This window comes from Callospermophilus lateralis, chromosome 15, assembly GCF_048772815.1.
Source record: "Callospermophilus lateralis isolate mCalLat2 chromosome 15, mCalLat2.hap1, whole genome shotgun sequence".
Lineage (NCBI taxonomy): Eukaryota > Metazoa > Chordata > Mammalia > Rodentia > Sciuridae > Callospermophilus > Callospermophilus lateralis.
The window spans coordinates 67,791,888-67,801,973 of record NC_135319.1 but is presented as its reverse complement, the minus strand read 5'-3'; the positions used below and the strand labels follow the sequence as shown (position 1 = coordinate 67,801,973).

Sequence of the window (10,086 nt, the reverse complement as noted above, 5' to 3'; positions counted from 1 at the left end):
AAAAAAGATATAAACTGGATTCTACAAGTAAAAATGTTTGTGTTATAAATGATACTACCTAGACAATGAAGACAACAGACAGAAGAAACAAAATACTTGTAAATTATATATCTAATAAAGAACTTTTATCCAGAACACATGGAGAATTCTTACTATTCAACAATAAAGATAAATAAACCATAAACCCTTAAAAAACAGGCAGTGAGTGGCTGAGGCTGTAGCTCAGTGGCAGAGCACTTGCCTGGCAAGTGTGAGGCACTGGGTTGGATCCTCAGCACCACATAAAAAATAAACAAAATAAAGGCACCCTGTCCAGCTATAACTGCAAAAAAAAAAAAAAAAAAAAAAAAAAAAAAAGGAAAGTGAGCCTGGCACAGTGGCACAGGCTGTAATCTCAGTGATTTTAAAAACTGAGGCAGGAAGATTGCAGGTTTGAGGCCAGCCTTAGCAACTTTGCAAGACCTTGTGTCAAAATTAAAAATAAAAAGAACTGGGGATGGAGTTTAGTGGTAAAGTACTCCAGGGTTCTATTCCTAAGTACCAAAGGGGGGAAAAAAAAAAAAAAAAAGGAGCAACAAATCTGAATAGACATTTCTCCAAGGAAGCTGTATACATGGCCAATAGGCATATTAAAAAATGCTCAACACCATTAGTTGTCAGGAAAATGCAATTAAAACCACAATATTTCACTTTCCACTCCTTGACTATATAGTTTTAATAAAAAAGACAGATAATAATTGGGAAGAATGTGGAGAAACTAGAATCTTCAAACACTCTGGTGAGAATGTAAAATCATGCAGCACTCTGGCAGTTACTTAAAACACTGACCATAGAAACTGAGTTTGGCAGCACGTGCCTATAATCCCAGCATTTTAGGAGGCTGAGGCAGGAGGATTACAAATTTAAGGCCAGCCTCAGCAACTTACTGAGTTCCTATCTCAAAGTGAAAAATAGCAGGGCTGGGGATGTGGCTCAAGCGGTAGCGCGCTCGCCTGGCATGCGTGCGGCCCGGGTTCGATCCTTAGCACCACATACAAAGACGTTGTGTCTGCCGAAAACTAAAAAATAAATATTAAAATTCTCTCTCTCTCTTAAAAAAAAAAAAAAAAAAAAGTAAAAAATAGCTCAGTGGTAAAGATGGGCTCAATTCTCAGTGCTGCAAGACAAAACAAAACAAAACCCACATATGAAAAATCAAAAAGCTCACAAAAACAAAAAAAGTTGAACATAGAATTACCAAATGATCAGCAATTCTACTCTCAGTTATTTGCTTAAGATGTTTTCATTTGTAAGCATATTCACATAAAAACATATACAAATGTTCATGGAAACATTATCCATAACAGAAAACAGAAACAATTCAAATGTCCATTTCATAAAATGGACATGTGATATATCCATATAGTCGAAAACTGTCCATCAATAGAAAGAATATGCATAACACAACATGGATTCACTTATCATTATGTCAGGTGAAAAAAACTACAAAGACCACAGTGTATTTCATGTATAGGAAATGTTCAGAACAGGCAAATCTATACAGACATGTCTAGATCTTAAGGGAGTGAGGAGGGGAATGAGAGTAGTGGGGGAATGGTGAGTGACTGCAAATGGGTATGGAATTTCTTTTCAGGTGACAAAAATGTTAATAAAGTTAGGCTATGATTGTAATGGCATTCACTTCACAACTCTCTGGATATATTAAAAAGCATTATATACTTTTAAGTGGGTGAAATATATATTTTGTGTATTATATCTTTATAGAACTAGTAAGAAAAAAATGTTCCCTAGCTGGGCCTGGTGATGCATGCCTGTAATCCCAGCTAACAGGAGGCCAAGTCAGGGTTATTGCAAGTTCAAGGCCAGCCTGGGCAATTTAGTGAGAGTCTATTTCAAAATTAAAAATTAAAAAAAGTAAAAAGGGATGGGGTTATAGTTCAGTGGTACAGCACTCCTGGGTTCAATTAATAACAAGGGAAATAAATGGGGGTAGGGAGTAATACTCTTTATGAAATAACCTTCATTTGATGTATTCTGAAATGGGTTTGGCCACCTCTTAAATAAATTAATGAACATAATAAAGCAAACAAAAACCATTCATACACAAACAATCTATATTATACTGGCATTTTTAAAATTTATAGACAATTAGAAGCAAGTCTTCTGTTGAACTTTGTTTCAAAAGTAATAAATTGTTTAATAAAATGACACCTGAGTAGGCCGACAGTTCTGAATTATTTCCTGCCATTTTCCATGTATCCTGGCAACCAAGTCTTTCACCTTAAAAATATCAAAGAGAAAAATGTATCAGATCAAAACATCCTAACCTACAATCCATTTACAACTTGATACAAAAGATCTTAGAGCTTTGACAGACCCACACTTGGTTTGATTTTTGTTAAGAGAAAACAAGTTCCTTATCTTTTAGAGGGGCTTTCAAATTATAGTGATCAACAAAATTTTCCTTTATCATCATTAACAAAAATATTGAATGCTTAGAGTTCAATTTTCCTATTAGTTATTAAAGATAATTCAGAAAAAAAAAAAAAAAGATAATTCAGAAAAACATAAACCCTGCTGGCTTTATAACAACTAAATAGAGAAGCTAAGGGTGGACTGTGTTATAGGGCTCAAGGCTTTAGTTGTTCCCTATCTTACCACCTTCTATTTGAAAGACTCAAGACCACAAAAAACATTTGTCATTTGTTCCTTTCCACATTATCAGAAGACCCAAAATTCACTGCTATTCTTCTCCATGTTTTTACAAAGTGCTATGAATCCCCTTCAAATACCTGGTATATTCCTATGTTTAGAGGTTTAGCAAGTCTCTGTACAAAACTCAAAAGTTTACCACAAAAGCAAAATTCTGCCCCACTAGAGATTCTTGATTAGCTCTTGCCATAACTGCTTGAGAAAAATGTTTTAAACAAGGAATTTTACACTGCCCGAAGTAAATTACAACTTCTGCTTTGTTCTCCAGCTACAGTTCAGCAAATTAACTGTCTCCAAAATAAGTCTTCTAGTAGAGGCTTTTGGAGAGGCCTGCAACTCACCAATTTCAGTAGGACCACCTTCTGAAACAATTTCCACAGACCACTGTTGTCAATTCCACTGTAAATAAGAGAAGCCTTGGTACTAATCTATGCTAGGCCCTTGGTTTTAAGAAACATAAAGAATGTCTGTAATCTCAGTGATTTGGGAGGCTGAGGCAGGAGGCGGTCCACGGTAAGCTTGTCTGTCAGTAGTGGTCACAACCACCAAGTTCAGAATGTGCTTTGAGAGGTAGGGCTTCCCTTCTAAGGCAAAGAGTTATCCCATATGTGTATCTGGAAATCTGAAATGTGTTCTAATTTCTACAATTATATTTCTGTTAACTTCAATGCACTAAAGTAAATATATACTATATCCAAATGGTATTAACCAAATGACTAGCCTTTACAGCTAATTAATGTGAGAGATAAAAGTTACAATGCTAAGAGACAAGGACAAGCCAAACACCAGAGGAACAAAAGAATCCACTTTACATTACAAAAACTAAAAGATGATTTGGAAATTAAAAAATACTTTTAAGTTTTAAAAAAGCATTATTTAATTTTATGCTTCAGGAAAAACATAATTAATACTGAAGTTTCTACTATCTTTAAGTATACAAAAACCTTTGAAGAAAAAAAAAAAACAAAACAAAAAAACTAGCAGGCTTATGGTTGAATCATTTCCATTCTACAGCTCAGAATGGGTGACCCAGAGATTTGAAGGGTCAAATGAAATATTCAAAGAATAATAGTTGCCTGGTTGGGTGTAATGCCTGTAATCCCGTGACTTGGGAGGCTGAGGCAGGAGGAATGCAAGTTCAAAGCCAGTCTCAGCAATTTAGCAAGGCCCTAAGCAACTTAGTGAGACCCTGTCTCAAAAAATAAAATGGGCTGGGGATGTGGCTCAGTGGTTAAGTGCCCCAGGGTTCAATCCCTAATACCAAAAACAACAACAAAAAAACTCAGCTAACCTTATTTCTTCTTTAAACAAGTTTTCAACCATTACAAAAATTTTTTTTTTTAGATTTTCTTTTTTTTAAAATTTGTTTTAATTAGTTACCCATGACAGTACAATGATCTTGACATATTTAAATCAAATGAGGTATTATAAAATTTTATAGCCACTATTTTTTAGTTATATCTTTATTTAAACAATGGTTCAATCCTTGATACTCTGACACTATCTTAAGCATAAGGGCTTTAATATGTACTATGGGAAAAAAAACTAAGAAATTCCACTAGAAAGAATTTTTTCTCTTTTGGTACCTGGAGTTTCAGAATAAAAAACAAAATGTATTTGCTTTTGAGATTTTTTTCTCTGTCAATCTAGCTAGAAAAGTACTTAGCAGAAGATGATTTGTTATTAAGAAAGTCTTGGGCTGGGGTTGTAGCTCAGTGGTAGAGCGCTTGCCTCGCATGTGTGAGACACTGGGTTTGATCCTTAGCACCACACAAAAATAAAGGTATTGTGTCCATCTACTACAACTAAAAAAAAAAAAAAAAAAAAAATCTAAAAAAAAAATATATTTTTTTGTAAAAAGAGAAGAATCTTTTATTTATTTACTTTGTAGTGTTGGGAATCTAGGGCCTTGGCATGCTAGGCAAGCGCCTTACCAGAGCATTAAATAAATCCCCTGCCCTTTTTATTAAGGCAGGACCTTACTAAGTTGCCAAGGCTAACCTCAAACTTGTGATCCTCCTGCCTCAGCTTCCTGAATGACTGGGATTACAGGTGTGCACCACCATGCCCAGCACCTATTACTCTTTTTTTCTAAAAGAGAAGCTTATGTGGTTTTCTTCCTTAAATTTTCTTTTTTTGATCCTTAGCACCACACAAAAATAAAGGTTTTGTGTCCATCTACAACTAAAAAAAAAATCTAAAAATATATTTTTTTTTAAAAAAGAGAAGAATCATTTTGTAGTGTTGGGAATCTAGGGCCTTAAATTTACAAAAATCTTTGTTTGGATTGAACCCAGGGAAACTTTACCAATGAGCTACATCCCCAGTCCTTTTCAATTTTTTTATTTTGAGATAGGGCCTTACTAAATTGCTGAGGCTGGCCTCGAACTTGCAATCCTTCTGCCTCAGGCTCCCAATTTCCTGGGAATTACAGGTGTGTGTCACCATGCTTGGCTTCTGCTTTTAAATATTAATGTAACCAAGACTTAACACAAAAATTAATTTAAAAAAAACATACTTACCTTAGTTCTGTAAAAAAGTCTTGCATCTTCCCTAATATCACATTTAACATGCTTTTCCAAAGCCCCACAGAGTAGCACGAAGTGCTTCTGTACAAGACAAAACAAATGCAAGGGATGAAAACAATTCTTAAGCATTACAAATTAATAAAGAATTAGGTAATTAGAACAATTAAGTTATTTTAAAAAATCTATCATTCTCCAGTTAGCAATTTCTGATGTTAATCATCCAACATAATATCAGTCCTATCAGTGTTACTTCCATGATAACAGGATGGTTGTGGTCTATTGCTTGTTAAATGTAAAAATATACACACTCCACGACTGATGGTGCACATTTGTAATCCCAGTTACTTGGGAGACTGAGGTAGGAGGATCATGAATTTGAGGCCAGCCTAATCAACTTACATTAAAATAAAAGGAGGACTGGGAATGTAGCTCAGTGGTAAAGCACCCCAGGTTCAATCCCCAGTATAAAAACTGTAATATGTGGATATAATTTGGAAATTAAACCCACTCCTAAAGGGGCATGGCTTAACATCAGTTTAGTGTTGAAGGCAAATATTATTTCTTTTTTTTTTATTTTTTAGGTACTGGCAACTAAACCTAGGGGTGCTTAACCACTGAGCCACATCCCCAGCCCTTTTTTGTTGTATTTAGAGACAGGGTCTCACTGAGTTGCTGAAGGTTGCTTTGAACTCAACAATCCTCCTGCTTCAGCCTCCTGATCTGCTGGTATTATAGGCATACATCACCATGCCCAGCCAAATGTTATTTCTTTAAGAAGAACAGAAAGAAAAAAGATATGTGAAAAGAGATGAGAAGAAATCAGCTAAAAGCTGCCCAAATGATATCTGGTGACCTTGGTTATGAATATATTATACTGTTGCCAAGTTATGATGGGTAAACTGTACTCCAACCAACTGAACTAACATTTGTTGACAAATAATTCTTGTTGATATGATATGTTTGCAGGTTACTATCACTCCCCTCTTTTCAGTTAACCTTTATTAAGTATTCTCCTAACTAAAGCATGCTCATTCATTCTAGCAATAGTTACACCTTTTAAAACACAACCATTAAACATTACCTACCCGTTGTCCAGAAGAAAAAGAATGAGAACAACTAACTTCACCAACTAAATGAAGAAGAATGTAGGTCAGGTAATATGCCTGTTAGAGAAATAAATAAAATTAATACCTAGGAATTAGCTAGCACTGATGTCACTCACAATTACCCATTAAGAAAGTGGTTTGGGAGAATAAAGAATTTAATCCAGGGCTGGGGATGTGGCTCAAGTGGTAGTGTGATCGCCTGGCATGCGTGTGGCCCAGGTTCGATCCTCAGCACCACATACAAAAAAAACAAAAGATGTTGTATCCGCCAAAAACTAAAAAATAAATATTAAAAAATTCTCTCTCTCTCTCTTTTTAAAAAAAAAAAAAGAATTTAATCCAGCTAGTAAGAAAGAAAAAGACATGCATTTAAATTAGGCCTTTTAAAGATTTCTAACTCAAGTGCGTCCTTCACAACTACCCTAGTACAGAGCTACAAAAATTCCTTCCAGTATTACATTATCAACAACCATCCTTTTACCTAAATTCTTAGCTCTCAAGTTTACTGAGTTATGTCACGACAGTAATTAAAAGAAAAAAAAAATCACTTTATGCACTTATGTACTCTTTGAGATTCTAGATACCTGCTTTTCAAGTTCTAAATGAAGACTGTCATCAATAGTGCCATTTGGTTGTTCAGCCCTTTTCTTTAAGACCATTTTCTTCAACAAATCAGAAGGCTTCATTTGCACAAGATATCGATGCAGGACGGATATCTATCAAAAGAAAAAGGAGAGAATGAATAATGCTAAGCAATACAGTTGTTTAGGCTACTTTTCCCTAGTGTTCCCCCCACTGTTCATTTTGCCTTCTCTAATTTGTCCTCTTTAGCTTTTTTTTTTAATAGTCCAGTGATATTCATTTCCTCTTTACTTAAAAGTCCTCAAATACTTAAAATGAGATTTTTAAGTTAAAGATTTAGTACTTGTAAATAAGGATAAATGTTTAGAAGGCCAAATAACAGAAATAACAAACTTCTTTGTGAAATTATTTGAAAGACAGTGAAGTTCAATTTCTTAGTGGATAGAAATCACTGAATTCTGAAAAGAATCATTATAAAGAGTTAAAAAAAAATCTAGACTGTGTAATTCAAATATGAATTAGTGAATCTCAGGATTTACTATTATTATTATTTTTTAAATTCAGAATTTTTTTAATATCTTTATTTTATTTATTTATTTTTATGTCGGGCTGAGGATTGAACCCAAGTGCCTCGCACATGTTAGGTGAGTGCTCTGCTGCTGGGCCATAACCCCAGCCCAAGGACTTATTTTTATGTTCTTTTTTACATGGATGATAAAGGAAAAAGTTGCAACAAACAAAATTAAGAAAGTAAATTGTAGAAATCATATCCTGGACCTCTTTTAGTAGCAGTAAATATCACAAGGATTGAGAGCTATCTGCTAATTATCCTGCTGGTTCAGGAATGGTGTCCATATACCTGGGATCAAATCTACTACCTCAATTCACTGAAGCAAAACCTGTCTGTCCCCATTAATCTCTAACATCTTGGGCATACTTCTATTACTGTTCTTACCACAATAACTCACAATGATTGTTTTATTTTGTTTCAACCACTAGGTTATGTCTTACAAGCAATCTTTAATTCTTTTTTTTTTTTTTTCAATCTCTAGAACCTGGTAGACTAACTGCATTCAAACAAGAACCCTTTATTTTTAATTTATCTTTTTTTTTTTTTTAGTAGCACTGTATGCCAATAATAGGTTCTCTTATATGTTTTTTTTTAAATCGGTGCACTATAATTACACATAACAGTGGGATTTATTGCAACATAATTCTACTTGCAAATTAATTTGATCAATCTCATTCCCTGGTGCCTCCCCTTTCCTTCCTCTCATCCCCCATCCCCCAAATTCCTTCTTCTAGTCTAATGGTCTCCCTTCTATTATTATTTTAACGAGTGCATTATAAACATACATAAAAGTGGGATTCCCTACTGCTATATCTGTACATGGACATAACATAATTTGGTCAATTTTATTCTCCAGTGCCTCTTGCATTCCTTCCTCCTTCCCTCTTGATCCCCTTCCTTTGCTCTATTAGTCTCCTGTTAAGAAACTGGATCTTGTTAGGCAAGTACCATGCTAAAGATTACATTAATAGTAACATGACTAAGGGTTTTTGACTTAGGAGTCGATTTCGCTACACTTCACTACCATTACCACATTAAAAAAGAAAAAAGTAGTACTTATACCTGCAGATTACTGGCATTTGGGACATCTTCATGTTTCTCATCCAAAAGCTTTGAAATTATCACTAGACTGAGGCACTGTCTGAGTTGCCTGAAATTAGAATTTTTAAGTATTTAGAAAGCTGGGCTGGTGACACAGCTCAGTTGGTGGAGTACTTGTCTCATATGTACAAGGCCCCTGCTTCAATCCCCAGCACCACAAAAACAGCAACAATAACATTTTAATCAATATGACTTAAGAAACAAATGAATGGGCCAAAAGTTGTTCTAGTTCTAACTGTAAATATAAGCAATGTCTCAAGAGAAGACTATATAATTCATTCATTCTGTAAAAAAAAAAATTCTTAGTTGTAGTTGGATAAAATATCTTTGTTTATTTTTATGTGGTGCTGAAGATGGAACCTAGTGCCTCATATATGTAAGGCAAGTGCTCTACTACTGAGCTACAGCCCCAGCCCTAATTCATTCATTTTTACAGTATTCGTCATCTATAATTATCAGCTAAACGAAAACTCAAAAGTATCACAGTAAGGTCCAGTGCTGCATTCTTATAATCCCAGCTACTCAGAAGGCTGAGGCAGGAGGATCACAAGTGTGAGGCCAGCCTAGGCAACAAAAAAGTGGCTGGAGATGTAGCACAGTGGTAATGGTGGTAGGAGAGGGGTATGTAGGAGGAGGATTACAGAATGACTTGAATTAAAAATGAGAATCAGCTGGATGTGGTGGTGTATACCAGTAATTCCAGCAACATGGGAGGCTGAGGCAGGAAGATCACAGATTTGAGGCCAGCCTTGGCAATTTACCAAGACCCTATGCAACTTATCAAGACTCTATCTCAAAATAAAAAATACAAAGGGCTGGAGATGTAGCTCAAGTATTCCTGGGTTCAATCCCCAATATAAAAAAAAAAAAAATCAAAATCAGGTTATAAATGCTTTTACCCTCAACTGAATATGATTAACAATTGGCTCTTATGTAACATTCAAAGAATGGTGATTGAAAATAAAGGACCCAAAAGTATCTCATTATAAACATAAAATTTCTTAATGTTTCATTCTCACTTTTCAATACCTTCCACGTGATGTCCAGTTAGGGACTAGCTGTACCAACCACAGAAGATTATGAGGATGGCTGGAGAGTTCATTTATGCCCAGACAGAGTTCAGGTACCTGAGAAAAAAGAAATGTGCAAGATTTCTTTCCAAATAGAACAGCAGATAATCAAATCTACATCCCTTCCTATTTCTAATGGAAGCACTAACAAAATAGAATGCTCAATTTTTGAAAATGCATGGAATCTAGAACCTGCTGAAAGGCATACAACACAGATTCTGTACTATCATAAACCAAATGTATTCATCAGAAATTCACTTGGCTTTCATATTTTGTCATAACATATCTTTATTTAAACAGTCCTTATTGGAAGAATAAAGCCATCTAAACACAAATGCCAGTTTCCAAATGTGTATAATGAGAAATACACAAAATCATATATGCTTTTGACCTGGAATTTCTTGCACTTTAGGGAT

At 34.9% G+C, this 10,086-nt stretch overlaps 1 protein-coding gene across 3 annotated transcripts in view; it reads right to left on the bottom strand.

The window, feature by feature from the left end:
- Slf2 (SMC5/6 complex localization factor 2) overlaps window positions 1–10,086 on the bottom strand; it is a 50,351-nt gene that overhangs the window by 6,858 nt on the left and 33,407 nt on the right. For all 3 annotated transcript variants that reach the window (XR_013088774.1, XM_076834233.1, XM_076834234.1), the window contains exons 14-19: window positions 9,630–9,727; window positions 8,562–8,649; window positions 6,931–7,062; window positions 6,326–6,403; window positions 5,235–5,321; window positions 2,212–2,280 (exon numbers count right to left, since the gene is read on the bottom strand). Coding sequence is in view for 2 of the 3 variants with exons in the window: in XM_076834233.1 (XP_076690348.1) it covers window positions 2,212–2,280; window positions 5,235–5,321; window positions 6,326–6,403; window positions 6,931–7,062; window positions 8,562–8,649; window positions 9,630–9,727 (552 nt within the window). In the remaining variant the exon portion in view is untranslated. The remainder of the gene's footprint in view (window positions 1–2,211; window positions 2,281–5,234; window positions 5,322–6,325; window positions 6,404–6,930; window positions 7,063–8,561; window positions 8,650–9,629; window positions 9,728–10,086) is intronic.